Source organism: Manis javanica, chromosome 9 (genome assembly GCF_040802235.1).
Source record: "Manis javanica isolate MJ-LG chromosome 9, MJ_LKY, whole genome shotgun sequence".
Lineage (NCBI taxonomy): Eukaryota > Metazoa > Chordata > Mammalia > Pholidota > Manidae > Manis > Manis javanica.
The window spans coordinates 108,245,324-108,263,733 of NC_133164.1; the positions used below are offsets into that span (position 1 = coordinate 108,245,324).

An 18,410-nucleotide genomic window follows, 5' to 3' on the forward strand; every position below is an offset into this window, starting at 1 on the left:
TCCTTCTCCTTTCTTTATACTTTTAGAGAGGTATACATGTACACAGATTCTACAATTTCCTTGTTTCAGTTAGAAATGTGATGTCTCCCCTTAGTTATATTTGAAAAGTGCCTTTTAAAGAAATCTAATTCTGTACTTCAAGATGACTTATTTTAAAAATATTTTTTATTGAATCATTGTAGAACATTTTACCTGACAACAGCAACACAGTGCTCCGACTGCAATGCTGAAGTTGGGATTTTTTTCTTGTTTATATCATTATAGTATCTAATACTGTGAGTTCCCTTGGCTCTCAAAAACATTTATTGAATGGATGAACAAATGAGTAAGGGAAAGGTAACATTCTTAATAATTCTACTGTTACTCCAGTGAAATATATGCACACTGACGAAATGACAAACCACAATATGCATTCACCGTTTTCACTTTTCTGAGAAGCTTTCAATGTTCTTTAAACAGGCCTTATTTTAAGGTAAGGTTAGTTAACCAACACCATTACGGAATATATCTCGCCTTATCCAGTCCTACCAAACTTACTAAGGATTAAAGTATAGAATTCCTTCTGAAGTGGGACACTGCAAATGTACACTTCATGTAAGAGAAATAGTTCTACATGGGCCAAAAAGATAAACTGAAGAATAAAAAGAGGTTTATAAAAATCAGGGGGAAATTAGATGTCAAAAGAAAACCAAACTAGTGTCTAAAACTAACTAGCTGAAGAATCACAGTGCCCAAAAGAGAACAGAAAAGCATTCAATGGTTTGGGACACTAGTTAGTAGACAATGATGTTCAAGGCACAGAACAAAGAATGACTATTCAAACAAGTCTTGAAATTGATAGTTGGGTCTTTTTTTCAAAATTACAAAATTGGGTTATGTATGTAATTGTATATTCAACCTTTAAGTACTATTATCATCTGATGACCAAAATATTTCTCTCTGGACTTATAAGTTGAAGGGTTGTGAAATATTTCCAATGAATCCCTTATTTTTGAAAATGAAGAAAAAGTTTTGGAGATACAGAGGTTCATAACTGGCATATTTAAAAAATTAGTCTAGAACATTCCCATTGTCATAAAAATCTTGTTTACACTCTGTAACAAAGATAATAATCATTAATAAATTCTTCCTAAACCTTTTTCAACCATCAATTGAATTTTTGACTACTTGTGGAAAACACGCTACATGCAAATGCTTGGAAGTCACAGAGAAAAAGATATTTTAATCTGAAATCATTGATACTTGAGGAAAGGATGATATTTTTTAATGTTTGCCATATTTATGATGTAATTATGATAATGTAATTAACCAACACCATTGGTTATCCAGAGGTATAACTGACCGTTTCATAATGCTTTTAAAAACGTAATACATTTTGGCTAAGATTGCAATATCATTGAGAATGTTCTTTGAAATGCATTTCCAAATGTATATGGCAATAACACCTATCACTTTTCCCTGCTAACTTTTGAGCCAAAAGATGTGGCATTGATAATGGTGATAGCAGTGATAACAGTAAAAATGCATGTTATAATCAGGCACCTTTGCAATCTGAAAATATCTTTAAGAATAGTACAGATCCTCTCTTGAATTACACTGGGGTTTCAAATTAGTCTTTCAGTTTTAAGATGCAGGCTTTGAGGTTCTATCACTTTGTCAATATGAAATTGCTATTTAGTAGCAAACATTGCAAATGAGCCTAGATATCCAGAATTCAGTTAAATAAATAATTCTCTCCAAAACAGCTACCATTTTGGCTCAAGAAAATTTCCATTGCTGAATGATATGTAAGGAAAAGTTTGAACTTACAAACATGAAAATCTTGATTTCCATCCTGACACTACCATTAAAAACATACGATTTTGAAAAGAACTGGATCATAATCTCTAATACCCCAAATCAGGAAAGAATAAAAAGGGTATCTAAGGTAGGGATGTTGGCCTGGAAGTCACTGCAGGTGCCTAGACCAGAGCTGGCCTGACCGCAGAGCTGAGGAGCCTCTCTTTCTGGGTTCTCTCTTTAATCCACCCTTTCCAAGAGCCTTCCTCTGTGCCCAGTTACGGTGACCTTGGTATGCAGTGATCAGTCCCAACGCCCCCATGTCGAAATTCTACCCTTCCCCTTCAAGGATCGGAGTTGATTTGTCCAAGAAGTCTTCATCATTAATTTCTGTCAGCACGTAGTAAGTTTTATTTATCTAACGCCCACAACTTAAATGACACTTGTCTTCTGGACACTAGTATTAATTACCTATGGGTTTTTCTATTTTTTTCCTGTCAGAATATATGCCCCCTCAGGGCAGGACTTTTTTCCCACAAAGGCCTCTATGTCTGATCATTGTTAACACAGGGTTTTGATAACAGCATGACTAAAAATATTTTTTAGATGAACCATCGGTAAGAATTATGATAGGTAGCTAAATAAGAAGCTAGATAGATACAAACAATGTCTTGTCTACATTGCCAACACATTAAAACCCAAGGGGCAAAACTGAAGCTATGCTGTAAGTCTACAGATAGTGATATAATTAAATATACCTTTTTAAAGCATTCAGTATCAATTTTTACTTATCTTAAGTGAATATGAAAGTAATTATTTACAAGGAATGCTTATTTGCATGTTTTTTTCACATCTTGCTCTTCAGCATTTTACACACTATGAAAAATGGAGTGTCCAGAGCTATCATTTCAATATCCTCTTTTCATAGAAATTAAGCCTTTTCCTAGTTTAACAGTGTCTACATATCTTGTCTTTAAGTCTTGGCTTGGGAAATTTGAGATTAAAACCCTTCCATTTTGGATGCCTTACAATTAAGCTAAGTACCCCAAAAGGGAACGTTTAAATTAAGGGAAGATTAAACCAAGGAGGGACCTTCTAAAAGGTATTCTGTAATGGGGCTTTGTCACCACCTTCCCTGTTTGATTGGGAAAAGTCTTTTCCCAGGGGGCTTAAAGTTTATATGCCAACCATCAATCTGGTTTAAGTCTATTCGAAGTTAAAAATGTCAGAGAAAAAGGAAGTTTGTAATGGAAAAGCTCTCGTACCATGAAGGGAAGGGGCACAAGCAGGTGCTCCTGGAACCCAGGGTCATAATTCAATCAAGTTGTATTTTGACGTCATCTGTTACAGAAAAGAGCCAAATGCTTTATGAACAGCACCAGAACCCCCAAGATTAAATTACAGCCCTGATATTTAATCATGGGTCTTACTTTGTTATTTTTAATAACACAATACATTTTAACAGTTATTCGTCAACTGCCTTAGCCAAATTAGAACATGTGATGACAAGTGAGCTGTATAACTATGTCCATCTTTTACAATCTGAATTTTGGTTATTTTCATAAGAAATGATAGATTATCCACGTTTTCCTCTTCTTAAGAAACATACAGTTGGTACCAACGGATTGAATCCAAACCTTAATTAAAAACAGCATGGGGTGTCTGACCGGCGGGTCAGGACATCTGTATTTGTGTCCTACTATAGCTAATAACCAACTGTATGATTTGAGCAAAAGACATTTAAGCTTCCCAAACTCTGGCTCTTTACCTAAAAAATAACGGAGCATCTCTAAAATCTCCTGCAAAACCTAAATTTCTATAAATTATTTACTTGAAAAACATTGTGTCATTTCTTTGGGATTCCCCAAGGATTTAAGGGGAAAATTTTTATAGCTGAAAAGTTGAAGAATTTTTAATTTAATTAAAATCACTCCAATCAAAGAGGCCCTCTAGTACATGAGAATTTGTAAGCTAAAATTTTTAGAGAGGCAGTATCAGCATCAGCAAATGAAACAGGTTCTTTAAAAGAGTAACATACAAATACTGCTGAACATGTGAAGGGTTGTTTGCAAAACAGATCAATACAGACAAATCCAACAATGGATTGCAGTTAATAAACTACATATAGTAATTACCACCAATGGCAGTCTAGAAAGTCATTCATTAAATGTTAATTGTCACACAAAAGTACAAAAGCATCCATTTGAACAATCGTGTGGCTGCACCTTTAAATAAAACACTCTCTTACAGCCCTGAAATTCATCCATATAAACTGATTTTAAACACACCTGGATATTTGATATGCTGATTAACTGGGCCTTTCTTTATTTTGGAAATGAAAGTAAACATGACAACCTTTTTCAACACTTTTGCTATTCCTGTGAGTCTGATATGAAATTATAGATAATACATCATTTCTAACAAAGTGTTAACCACATTTCTCTAAAGACTAATTTGCTGCTCTTCTTACATCTCTTTCATAAGCATTAGGAGACATATGGTTCAAAAAGTCTCCACCTAACTCATGTGTGTATCTGATTGCTGAGTCTAAATGGGCTCACAGATTTAGAAAATGGATAGCCTGCGTGTAAGTTTATAAAGCTGATGGTCAATTTAGAAAATTTTATTCAGAATAATAAGAAATCAGTAACAAATAGAACCTTAAAAAAAAAACAACCTATGATGTGCTTTACTTTCTCTAATATTTAGCCCTACCTAATTAACCTGGAAGAAAACCTGGTCATAAAAAATAGCTCATGAAATACTAAACAGGGAAGGAGGGGATTTTCTGTTTCTACCTAGCTTCATTTTGATGCTATGTTTGTGCAAGATCTTACTTAACATATAGATATAAATTCTAAAGGTTTGGCCAAGAACATTTTGGTTCAAGACTTGTAAACTGAAGAACATTTCAAAACACACCATGTTCCTTATAAGGCAACTTAAGATCTGTTATCTTGGCTTATGGGAACAGATCTAAATAGCATCATAATACTAAACGCTGAAAATCACAGGCCTGGGGCCACCAGGACTCAACTCTATGCCTTGGACGAGGTTGCAAACTTCCAATATAAAATGTAGTTTACCATTAGGAGTAAATGTTTGATCTGTAAAGCTTACAAAATTACTCTGTTTATCATAGCAGATGAAAGCAAAAAGGAATAATTTTAAGCTCAAAACAAAACTGTTTATATGACAGTCTTTACAGCTCCATGATTCTAAGCATTTAAGACAGATTCAAGCAATTAACAGCATAAACTTTCATTACATAGTTCTATTATATATGTTTATGTGACTTAGCTGTTCATCTGTTATTTAAGTGATTTCCTCATTACAATAGTAGGGTAAAGATAATTTGCTGATGCTGTCAAAAATGTTAAGCATTTCAGTCTCAACAGATCTTGGATCCCCACACTTGTTTAATGTATTTTATTTACTTAAGTCAGTGTCAAATAGAGTATTGCTTCTTCCTTCTGAATTTAGAAAACGTAACATTTTAAGCACATGTCTAGTAATAGACACATCAAAACTTCAAAACTGCTTTTTTTAGTGATGCAGATGGAGTTTAGAATTATTGTTCCTGAATATTAAGTTTCAAAGATCTAACAATGAACTGAAAAACTTTTTTTTACAGTTGAAGTTAGGATAACTTTATTCTTTATATATTAACAGAGTAAGCTTGGTTACCTCAACTTTGCATTTAATTAGGTAGATACAAATAATTGAAAATGAAATATTTTCACTGGTACTCAAGCAGACCATCAACTTACAAAAGAACAAAGGCACAATTTTGAAAATACTATATTTTCCGTGCAAAATAATAACAATAATAACAACAATAGAGAGACAAACCAAGTCACATTGAAATCCAACATAAATTAGAAGGCTAGCTTATTGAGATACTAAGGCAGGAAAACTGATGGGCATGGTTCATACCATTACCTTAAATTATTTTTTTTAAATGCTTATCTACTCTAAAGGTTGGAATAGTATTGCATGCCAAGCTTCAGTAAGATATTCTTATGCCTATATAACCTGGAAAAAATAATCTATATCTGATCTGTGTGTGTGTTTGTCTAAAAAAGACATTGAGCTAGGCAGACCTGGATTTAAAACCTAATTTACTACGAGCTGCCTAGAGAACAAGTTGTTTAACATTTCTGAATTTCTGTTTCCTCATCTATGAATAGAGCATGATAACCCCTGTATCTCATTGGGTTCCTGTGAGAATTTTTAAAATACTATAAATACAAGGTGCACAGCACACCAACTGGCATATCAAGAAGCACTTATATTTCCTTAGAGTCATACCTGTCACCACCCTATTCAATCTAACATTGGGCAAGTAGTACAGAGGGGAGGGGAAGATCAGGCAAAAGACAATGATCACTAATCCAAAATTCAGCTCCCAACCTTAAAAAGCATTCAAAGGGCACATGCACAAGCATTTGTATGCACAAATACCAGTACACAAATCCTGACACCCTATTATGCAATACAAATTACAGAAAAACATAGTAGTGAAACCAATGTTATTCCAATAAAGGATTTGCAGGGCCACAGAGAGTTAGCAAATAAAAACTTGTTTCTTAGAATAGCAAATAAAGGCAAAAGTTAGATCCCCCTTAACTTAGGACTCAGTTTTCTTTGGCTGTACAATGAAGGCACTGGGCTGTATATTTCTAAAGAGTTTCTATCCCAAAAATTATGATTCTAATGTACTGGGTTTAATGCCACTTAACTTATTTTTAACCTGTTAAATTACTCTGCTTTTTCCAAAAGCCACATAAACCACTATGAATTACACTATAATAGTAAGGCTGATTTTAAAACACACACACACACAATTAAACAATTCTATTCAACTAACACCTTTTTTCATATCATAACCATGAATTCAAACTGGTACAGATAGAAATTAATTTAGGATGCTGACCACCTGAATTTTCTGTGGTACAAAACTACTAATTGGATTGATTTTCTTTCTCACTGTATTTACTGAATTGCTGTCATTTTGTTGTCATGAGGATACAGGATAACTAATTTGTATGAACATCAAGAAATGTTTTCCTCTCCCAAAAATGACCACGATGGGGATGTGGTATTTTAACGTTGTTCTTAATTGTTCAAACACCCATTCATTTGGCAATCTAACAAATGCCGAATACCTAAGTAGAACTAAACAGTTACAGGGGAAAAAAGTTCAACTTTTAAACAAGAGAGGAAGGTGTGGTATCCATCACAGACTAACTAAATACACGTAACAGATGTGACCAGGACTATTCTCAAGAGTAGGTGACTTTAGTGGTCCAACTTTAAAACTATTTTTTAAAAAGATGCCAAAGCTAGTATGTTTATCTTTCACTCATAAAAAACAGGTAACCAACTAAACTGTATTTTCGTTATATTAGAAAATTAAGCCCCTGCTCATCAATGTATTACAGACTTCAGGTGCATTTTTTTTTCTTTTTGTAACTTTGCCATACTATTTTTGAATGAGAATAATTTCCCAGTCATCCAGGTATGTGGGTGCTTTTACTTTAAGATCAACGATATAACGGATATTAAATCCTTTTGTATAAGTTACCATATAGGTTACAACTATTTCTTAAAAATAATTCCAGAGCCCACCAACTCTCCCTGTTAAGGTCATCTGAGCTCTGAACCATCATGGCTGAATTGTTTTAGTGCTCTATGCTGAACACCTGCAAACATCAAACAAAAACTGCTGGTCCTTTCCTGGGTTGACAAAAGCCTTTCATGTGAAAAATGCTCCCTGGGAATGTCAGGCTGTAGCTCAGGTTACATTCCATTCTCCCTAGCAGCCTCACCATTTCTTAAGGTAGTAGGAAAAACCATGTTTGTGAAATGAAAGATTAAAGGGAATATGGCCACACTTCATTTTCATTCTCACACTGCAAATGACGATGGAGCATCATATATTAATCGATTCAAAAAGCTATTGAGAATGTTAAGCATGATAGATTACCATGCCTCAATTTGAAACAATATAGCTGGTTTTTCAAATATAAACAGTTTACTTACATATAGTTGGATCTTTTTCTCCTGGACCCAAGTTTCAAAGCTACCCATTAAAGTGACATCTGAGCCCACTGAGGCCAACGGTTATTAACCTGAAGAAAACTTAGAAAATTATTTCTCTGTCCAAAGTTTCCTAGTTCATCCTCCTAGATAAAGAGCAAAAATGCAGTTGTCCTGATTTCTCTATTTGTTATTCTCTAAAGTGATTTATCTCTGTTAGTGAGTGGAAATATAAGCCATTTTCTTTACTAACAGCCCTGTGTTCAAATATGTCTTGAAAAGATGAGAAAAACCAACACCCCAATCTGTACCCATCATAGTCACCATCATACTGCATTAAATGAATACACTGCATTTTCAGTACAGCAGCCAGAACAAAATAGCCACTACCTTTTTTACCTTTTCAAGTAAACATCTGGGCCTGAAAACTATACCTTTGCTACAATGTAGCTTAAAGTTCAACATCTTGAATATCATCACAGCACATGCATTAGTAATATCCTAACATGTCTTACTAAGGATGAACTCTCTCTAGGTTTATGTATGCATGTATATAAAGTTATATTTACATCTACATTTATATTTTTATAGTTGTCTTAACTATGTAAGTTTAAATATATGACCACTTACCAAAATGCATTAATATTCATACTTTTCTAGCCTGTACTCTTTGTAAACACTTTTAACATCACAGCAAGGAATTTATTTAAATGTGAACATAAAAAAAGGGACCAGACACACAGTTGTCTTTTTAAATGCAACATAATTTCATGCTTCTAAATCACCTTACTTGATTAAACCATACCTAAGGTGATACGTTTAAGTTACTCCAAAAGTGTCAGTTTTTACAAAGTACAAAGGAGTATTCCACACTTACTCTGAAAGCAGTCTACCTCTGTGCCTTTCTGACATAGTCTGCTTGTAGACTTAGGCTGAATACACATCTTCTTAAGTAAAATCATGAAGAACTACTGTCAGAGATAAAGTTAGTTACTATTTTGATACTAACATGAGAGATTAATTTGTCTACAAGAGACCCTTGTACTCATCTGTATTTCAAATTTGTGCAGAAAACACAACACAAATTTAGGTGAAATAATACTAATAGCACACACACACAAACACACACACACAAAAATTAAGCCCCTAAATGGAAAACATAACAGGATCCAGGACAGTAAAACACAAACATATGGTCAACAGTACTTTTAATTAAAGTAGACCCCAAAAATAAAAGATAAAATATACCTATAGGAAGTATCTCATATTTTATAAATCAAGTTACAGAGACATAAATTCCCTTAGACTTATGGGGACCAGAAGAAGTAACTTATTTGGAAATGTGCAACTTTCAAGTCATTAATTTTATAAAAACATACCAGTCACACAAATCATAATGATGAACAGATTTCTTTGACTCCTATAGCACCAAATGAAAATTAAGAGATGTGAAATTATATTCAGAAGTTAAAAGACAATCCCACTGGTACCTCACAAAATGTCCACATTTACCAGTCTGACTTAAGAATAGTACTCTGTCTAATGTACTCTTATGTACCACTGCCAGAACTAAAATACTGCAGCTGTTTAGTAAGCAAAATGGATTTAAGCCTTGAACCTAAAGGATAGCAGGCAACAATGTATGCCTGCTTCTTGTATGAAATTCATTGGACAAAACGTGTATACATTTTAAATGAATATCCTAGTTTCTGTTTTCACTTTAATAAAAGACCTTCACAAAGTCCCCGATTAAAACTCTTTAGATGCCAGATAATTACTGTGCACTCAGATTCCTTTGTGAATAGCGTTAATGTCTTTTTTAAGCATCACCCAAAGACCTTTCATTTATAAAATATAAAAGTCCTCCCAAATTTGCAACTTTAAATATAGCAAAACTTTATTGCACAAGTAAATGCTTAGAGACAAGGAACAGCCAAAGTACCAAGAAGGATATTTCAAATACAAATGAAGTCATATTTAGCTCTCAGATTGGCAAGACGCTCTCTATTTACAGCTATGGTTTACTACGCAGCATTCATCTGCAAAATTAAGTGCTCATTTCTTTAAAAGGGTTAATTATACATAGTACCTAATAACTGATATTATTTACAAGAGATTTTCCCTTTATTTGAAAGGTAGATTTTCCCCTCTATTTTCAAATAGGGGACATTATTTACCCATGTCATCATTGGCCTTATCTTCATGTATTTGATTATAACTGTATTTAAAAATTGCTTTTAAACTGAGTAATGGAATTCTGAGACAGTTTCCTTGATTTTAAAAAAATTAAAATTATTTAATTTTGCAAAAGGTAAAATTTTGTGTTATACCCCTGATGGATAATGAAATAACCATATCATTACAAGCTAAAATTTCAATGACTTTTTCAGAACACTTCAACACAGCCAAAAATATACAATGAGTGAATAAACAGCTAAGAACATTTAACTACACACTAAGAAAAGAATTTACATACTTGAGCCAGTAAAATGTCCACTCGCCAAAGAAGTTGGTCCATTTTTCCCACTGCTCACAGGAGGTGAAAACATCTAAAAGAAACAAAGAAGTATTACAGTTGAAAAGAAGACATTTTTGTCTTCAGAGTTCATCAAAGATCTTTTATACTCTTATCAAATAACTTGGAGTTTATGCTAAGGGTTCATTTTAGTAAAATACATCACCATCCAACTTAAAACTAAAACAGGCACATTACTAATTATCCCCCCTAACCCCCCCCCCATTACCACTCTGTTCTTTCTTTTCTTCGGGTTCATTAGATTGCCAGTTCTACTACACTTTAAACAAACACAGTCCCCATACTGCTTTAAGACTCAGGTTGGAGGGCAGTGGCCTCTTTAGAAAACACGAGTTTTACAAAGAAGAAAAAAGTTGTTTGTTTTATATTGAAAACCTTGGCCATAACCGTGGCAATGTCCATTTCCATCCCGTATAGGATTTGCCTGTCATATGTGAACCCAAATAAAAATAAAAGTGCCACCTGCACTAAATTCTCATTTCGTCTCTAAATGAGAGCAATTTGAAGCAAGACTCTCTCTCTCTCACTCTCACTCTCTCTCTCTCTCTCACTCCCTCTCTCTCCAGCATTTATTTCGACCCTAATTGGTTTCCCTCTTCTTCGACGTATCTAGTGGATAATGCGCACCTTCCCTGAGTCAGAGCCTGCAAAAAGCAAAGGAACGGATGGAGAAAGTGCAGCAAGCAGAAAGGGGGCTACAAAGCTGCCTGAGGCTACGTTTCCTGGCAAAACTTCCGAAAGCCATTTCTCCAAAAGGTCCAGAAGAGCAGCGACAGCGGCAACGGCATCATGAAAGCCCCACTCAGAAGGCGGTTTGGGTTTCATTTGTGTGTTTTGTGGATTCTTTTTATTTTGTTTTGCAAATGCATCGTACACCAAACTCATCTGGCATTAAAAATGAATTAATTCCCCTTGACATGTTTGGGGCTTGGTTTGGGAAAAGGGAAGCAAAGGGATGGAGAAGGACCAAGTGCAGCCGTAAAACTCCACAAGTGTGTAAGTTCTGCTTTGTGCTGATCTCACGACTGTGAAATTCAACAGCAGCATAAAGGGCTCGTGAAGGTACGCTCAGCGCATACACAGGAGTGTTCGGAATCCCAGGGAAAGATGTAACCAGGACTACAGGTCCTACTTATTCAAAGCATCATCAGTTTAAAACTTTAAGAGACAATTGGTCTCCTGTTTTTCTCTTATCCGTTTCCAGAAAATAAATAAATAAATAAAATGAGTAGTTCTAAAGTATTAGTATTCTTAATGTTTAGATAAAGCCGAGTTTTAGGGGTGGTTCACAGCTTTAGGGCTGTCTTTCTCATTTCCACTGGAGTGAGATTCCATCATTTGAGGGATGTTCAGTAGGTAGGGAATTCAAGGCAAATAATTAAGACTCTTAAAGCCTGAATCATCCATCACAACCAAAAATCATAGTATAAAACTTATCAAAAAGCCTTCATGTTTACCAAGGTTTCAGCCAATGAAAAATTATTCCTGTTCTTTAGATTACTATTGGTTTCTAACTTAAGTGTATGGATTTGTTTTGTTTTGTTTTGTTTTTTTTCACAGCTGTTGTTAGTTTCCACCGTTCTTTCTTACCGCACTGAAATCCAGTAAATCACTCAGCTCTTTGTCCGTCCCTAAGGCAGCCATTCGCTGTTGGTGATGCATTTTAGCAAAATCACACAAACCTAGAAACATGGAAATAACCGCAATCAGAAAATCCAGTCCCAATCCTTGGAGAAAGCACAATCGGATTTTTGGAGACTGGGGGGGTTGGGAGTGGGGATGTGGGGGCGGGTGGGATTAAGGTGGAAAGGAGGGAGGGGAGAGTTGTTTTGTCTTTTTTAAGATGGAATAGGCAGCAACAGCAAAAAAAAAAAAAAAAAGAAAAAGCGATATTGATATTGTATTTCCAAAGAGACGATCAAAACTGCTAACATCCACTATAAAACCAAATACGGGAAGGGGAAAAAAAAAAGCCGCTCTTCAGCGCATCATTTTATGCAACAGGAGGTAGAGCGAGAAATGAATGGATCACAGAGAAAAGAGAAACTACTCAGAACGATCCGGTCTCAACTTTCCCCCCACACCCCACCCCCCCTCACACACACTCACACTCACACACGCGCGCGCACACGCACACACACCACTCTGCATTTCAAAGTAGCTATAAAGAAATTAAAGATGAGCGTCTCTGGAGTGAAAACACATCCAAAGGGGGAGGGGTGACAGGGTCGGCGAAAAGGGGGGAGCAGAGTGGAGGGTCGGGTCCTGTAATTGTCCAGCACCCTAATTTGTGAAAGAAACGGCTGTAAAAATTAAAGTCAGGCCCCTGGCAAAGTCCTTGGTCCCTGCAAGTGGCGTGGCTGGGGAGGGGAGGAGGGGGGGGCAGAGATGGAGGGGAGGGAAGAGGCGCGGGAGGGGAAGGGGTGTCTCTTCTGGAAGCGCCGGGAGCCGGGAGCCCGCGGCTCGGCGGGGGCGCGGAGCCGCGTGCGGGGCCGCCGAGCCCGAGCCCTGGCCGCCCGGCGCAGCAGCTCCGCCGAGCCCGCCGGCGCCGGTACCTACCGCCCGCGCGCGAGAAGGGGCTCCCAGTGCACCGCCGGCGCCGCGGTGGCGTTCATGTCTAACCACTGCCTCCGCCACCGCCACCGCCTCCGCCTGCGCCCGCGCCCGCTCCTGCTCCTTCCCCGCCGCCGCCGCCGCCGCCGCCGCCGCCGCCGCCGCCGCCACTACAGATCCGCACCCAGCCAAGATCCCTGACTCTTAACACCAACTCTCTTCTCCGGGGAGGGGAGGGGACGAGGGAAGGGGGGAGGGGGAACACGCCGAGGAGCACGGAATTGCAAGTTCAGCAAAGAAATGGGTGGGGGGGCTCCTGCGGGGAGACGCGGCTCGCTCGGGTCGCGCTGGCTGGGATGCACCCCCCCCCCCCGCCAAGAAAAAAAATCTCAACACCTCCCCCGCCTCTCAGAAAAATACAAGCGAAAATCCACCGAGCACCTCATTTTCCCTCAGATCGTCAGTTACTATCTGAAGCCTGAACGGTTCAGGTTTTGCCCGTTTCATCCTTCGGAGGCACTTTGAAATTTATTCGAGTTTACATCCCCTCACTTCTTTCTTTCTCTGACTCAGGTTCCCTCACTCACACATCCACACACAGCAAAGCAAGTTTACACTAGGCTGCAAATACACGTGATGCAAAAAGACTTTGCCAAGAGGAACAGTATTTTTTCTTTTCCGTATATAAACCAAGCCACATTTTGTTGGGGAGATTTTCATTTCTGTAGTTTTGTGTTTGGGGCGAAACCTAAATTGCATACTTTCTTTCCCCTCCCTTTTAAGTCATAGAATAGTATAACTGCAAACTTCGCCACCCCCCCCCCAAAATAATAAATTTTGAGATTGAATGTTGTTTTGTTTTTACACTTGAGTTCCTAAGCACGCTAAGTCCCCATTCGCCAGCTCTGTTAAGTTTTTAATTCAACATTTACCATTACAGGCCCTGCATGCTCTTAAAACACACTTTTTCACATCACTTTTTAGGACTAAAAAATAAGCTACATAATTTTACAGTTTCGTAATAACAAGCGTGCTTTATCCAGTATATGCAACATACGCTATGTTAGCGTGTTAAAATACATTCTACAAACTCTATCGTTAGATGTGCGAATACATACACAAAATGCATGCACACACTTTTTCCCATTGGCAATTATTTAATAGGTAGTTCCTTTTGTTTAAAAACATTGGGATCGACATTTTAAAAATTCAATTACAAACAAGTTTACTCTTGACAGCAAATTGTAACGTTACCTTAAATGGCCACAAATATGCTCACAATATTCCAAGGAAAGTGACTTTAAAACGAGAGACAAAAATCTTCTGCAAGTACTTAGTATCTCACATGTGTATCCCCCAAAAAAGTATTTTAACTGGTACTCAGTTCTGCTCCAGGGATATCCACAGAATACAAGATTATGCACCTGGCTCTGGTTTTTGCATTTTCCACCATAAAACTGCAACAAAATTCCCTCCCCCAAAAAAGAAATCATTAAAAAAAGATCCAACAACTTTTTCTTATTGTTTATAAAAAAAAATATCAATACAAGATAGTTATAATTTTTCCTCAAACAAATCTTGGTGGTGGTTTTTTTTTCTTCTCGTCTTATAGTCTTAAACTTGTTCCGAGTTTAGAGATGTCTCATCATCATCCTCCTCCTTCTCATCATCATCACCATTGACTCCCCCGTGGAGTCACATTGATAATAATAGGTTTCCCTGAAAGATACATTGTAATCCATTCACATCCGGGCACTGCAGGCTTATAACGAGAAGGCGCTGCGGCCGCGGCTGCTCCTCCAGACAATGACTGGGGAGGGGCGGGGCGGGAGCGGACGACCATAGAGTGGTAAACAGAGCGCCTAGAGTGGCCGCCAAGATGGCGGCGCGTGTGGGCCACGCCTCCTCTGAGAGCGGAGGCGGGTGACAGGACTCCGGCGGGCGACGCGCGCGTAGGGCCCAACTGCAAGGGCTGCCGAAGCTGAAGCCGTTCACAGGTCCGGTCTTCCCGCCCGCTTCTGTTTGTTCCCGTTCCTTGGCCTTCCGTGTTCCTTTGAGTCAAAAGTGGGGTTTTTAGATAAATTAAGGAATTAAACTCCACGGACTTCCGCAGGGAGTCAGATCTTGGCTAACCCTGAGGGAGGCTCGGGGGCGGCCTCGCCGGCCTCAACAGCGGAAAGCCGGAGCCCCGGTTCTCCCGCAGGGTGCAGCCAGTCCTCTTGGTGAGGCTACGTGGGAAAGTGCTGCTAAGCCTACTTGCAGCTCTTGAGCTTGAAGAGGGACCCGGGTCCTGTCCTCCGCTGCCCCCACCCCATCTTTTTCTAGGCCCCTGGAAAAAGTAGGAACTTAGTAAATCCAGATGTCTCCGCTTGAGAACTTACATTTATTGTTCTGTAGATGCAAATTGAATTTGTACCATGAACCACTACTAAGTTAGCTTGTAGTTCTGGCCAAGCGATTACCTTCTCCAGCCTGTTTTCTGGTCTGCGAAATGCAAACAACAATGCCCGCTTTGCAAATGTCCTGAGTTAAAAGAATAAAGGTAAAGATGGCGCCACCACAAAATAAATACTCCCTTTCCACCTCTACTTCCTCGCTAACTCAACTGATATCTCTAATTTGGCCCTCGGGATTTTAAATTGAGATTTCTCTATTTCAAAAGAATAGCTTTTAGTCTTCCCACCAGGGACAAGCGAGTAATAATAACGATAGGTAACACATACAGTGGCTTACTTTCGTGCCAAATGCTGTTCTAAGAATTTCTCAAATACTGGCTTTTTAAAGTCCTGAAAATGACTCCATGGGGTACATATTGCTACTGTATTTTACATATAAGGAATCTAAACCAAGTAACGTTAGGAAACTTGCAGGGTAATTTAGCAAGTAGTACACAACTTAACAATTGATAGAACCCCTTTGGGGCCAGGCAGTCTTCAGAGTTGACATTCAACCACATTCTTAAACTATCTGACAGCAGGAACGGCCTAATCTACATTTTCTGATGCAATTCTGTAGCAGTAACAGAGTTCAGATAAATTTTCAACATCTTTTGTTTATATGTAAGTTTTTAGAGAACAAGAATTACAACGTGTATAGGTTTTTTCGTGTCTATTCACACTTTGTGAAGATACCTATCTTCTATCCCCATTTCATGTTCTTACCTAAAAATGATATTGTACATTTAGGCATTAGTTTATGCCACATTATCTCTGGTTCTCAGAGTAAGTCACTACAGGCTCTACTGAGATGATATAATAAAAAAATCACAAAAGGTTTGTTTAGGAGAAATATTCCATTGGCTCTACCTCTAATCACTTCTGTGACCTAATGCTTGATGTTAATGCCTTTTACTGTAAAATGCCAAGGCTAGATTAGATAATCTCATAAAATTCCTTCTAGTTTCTAGATTTAAGATTTCCCCTTCTACTAAATTTTAAGGGAAATAAATGATCTATCCAGAAATCCATGATAGGATCAGGTCTGATACCTAAATGCACCCAAATTGATGGTTAGTATTTTTTTTTTAAACCACACCCTACAGTATGAAAACCATATAACTTTTAAATTAAGGGACAAATGTAGATTGTTTTTGTTTTTCCCCCTGAATTATCAGAAGAATGGGTATGCTTACAAAGACAGTCCCATATTCACCTTAGAAAAGAAGATTAAATAGAATTCTGTGAAACTTACATAAAACACCAAGTAGTTGATATGTTTTGGATGCCTGCACCACCTACAGACTCCCTTCCCTAGGAACCTGTCCATAAATCATGAGAGAGGTAGAACTTAATGTGGTTGCCACATGATTCCTTCCTGCTCCAGCCCCACCAGCTGCACCAGCCCCCGCTGACTGGACCACAGGAATTAAAAGAGGAAGAGATTGACTGTCGTCTGGTGAATGATGAATCTGACAAGTTGGAGTCAGCTGGCTAGACTGGTGCCAGGAAGCCTCGCCATGTGAAAGCCATGGTTATGGGGAAACACGAGTAAGCAGAAGAAACTGCTCTTCAGATAAGAAATGTCTTGGAAGTTCCAAGAAAGCGGACAATTCAGTCGTAGGAAGAAATACCTAAATGTACTTTCCCAATTATTATGAGGGCCACTTTGCCTCCTGTCCATAAGATGGCCAAGTCCTCTCCTTCTTTAACTGAGCTCACAGGAGTTTTCTGATCTTTACAGCTGAGGAGTTTAATTAGAAAAAGAAGGTGCTTAGATTTCAGCATGTAAAAACAGTTGTTAACATTAAAAAAAGGAGGGTGGGCCTCTATTCTAGGGAAACAATATGTCCTACTCCCACATGGTTTGAGATGCTACTCAATTTTGCCACATATAGTCTGGACAGAATACATAAGTGTTAGTCCCTTTTCTGTGTTGTGACCTTCAGAAAGTTTCCTATCTTGTCAGATGTAAAAAAAAATTAACTTATGTTTAATATATAACTGGTTAAAATCAAATAGTGGAAATGAAAGTACTTGAAAATGATGTATTTCTATGAAAAGTAAGGCATCATTATTGCATAAACTGAGTTGATCTTGAAAGATCAACTTTCTCTCACAGGAGTGTGGGAAGAGTGGCAAATACTGAAACCTAATGAGTCAAGAGAAAAGAACTGACATTGATAGGTGCTTGGCCCAAATCCTTCATTTTAGTTGAAGATGTCAAGGCTCTTTGTGTCCATGGAGTTTTGATAATTTATAAAGGACTCAAAAGATTTAGTGCCAGCCATTTATTAGCTTTCCTTTTAGTCATAAAACTATTTTCTCTGTTCCATTTTGAGTCTTCTGTTTTGAGGGTTTTGTCATTTTTTGAGGGACTTATGGATTGGAGAATAGGCCAGGAGTAGAGTTCCAAAGAAGAAATGCAGTTGTTTGTATAGACTGTTTTGTCTGTACCTGATGGCCTTATTCTCCCTTGTGTGTGCTGCAAAACCAAAAATCCAATATATGCAGATCTTTTCCGCAGTTGATCAGAACCTAAATTCATGACACGTGTCCCTGAGCTGTAAGCAGAAGCATGACCTACCTGAGTTTAAGTCTCAGCTCTGCCATGTAGTGGCTATGTGGTTTTGGGCAATTGCTGTACCCTCAAGCTTCAGTTTCCTCATCCATAAAATCGGTATAATAATCCATCATAGAATTATTATGACAGATTAAATATAGTAATATTAGCAAATGCATCTGGCACAATGCTCATCCAATGATTAAAACCTAGCAATTATGATGCACACACTCTAGTGTTACATTTTGCACACTGCAGGTCTCAACTCTTTAATGGTCATGAAATTGTTTTACTGGGTTGTAATCAACTTTTTTTGTTTGTAGTGAAATACAATAACACAGAAAAACTAACATGCATTACACAAATTAAGAATAAGTGTTGTTTTACAAAAGCCTGTTTCAGGTATATGTATACAGCAGAGTATGTGTGTAAGAGGTTACCATAAAAAATATTTAAAACTATTGCATTAGTATATGGGTTTCATTGCTTTGCTAGCAAGGGT

General features: G+C 37.8%; 1 protein-coding gene across 8 annotated transcripts in view; it reads right to left on the reverse strand.

The window, feature by feature from the left end:
- Positions 1-14,368, reverse strand: part of TCF4 (transcription factor 4) — a 333,674-nt gene extending 319,306 nt beyond the window's left edge. For 4 of the 8 annotated variants that reach the window (XM_073213105.1, XM_073213102.1, XM_073213103.1 and 1 more), the window contains exons 1-3: positions 12,917-13,061; positions 11,948-12,039; positions 10,298-10,370 (exon numbers count right to left, since the gene is read on the reverse strand). In XM_073213105.1, the coding sequence (XP_073069206.1) occupies positions 10,298-10,370; positions 11,948-12,019 (145 nt within the window). In that variant the 5' untranslated portion in view covers positions 12,020-12,039; positions 12,917-13,061. Of the gene's footprint in view, positions 1-10,297; positions 10,371-11,947; positions 12,040-12,916; positions 13,062-13,351; positions 13,483-14,164 lie in introns of those variants that run through there. The other 4 variants (XM_017657163.3, XM_017657164.3, XM_017657168.3 and 1 more) reach the window with 4 other exon arrangements.
- Between the last annotated feature and the right edge of the window lie 4,042 nt (positions 14,369-18,410).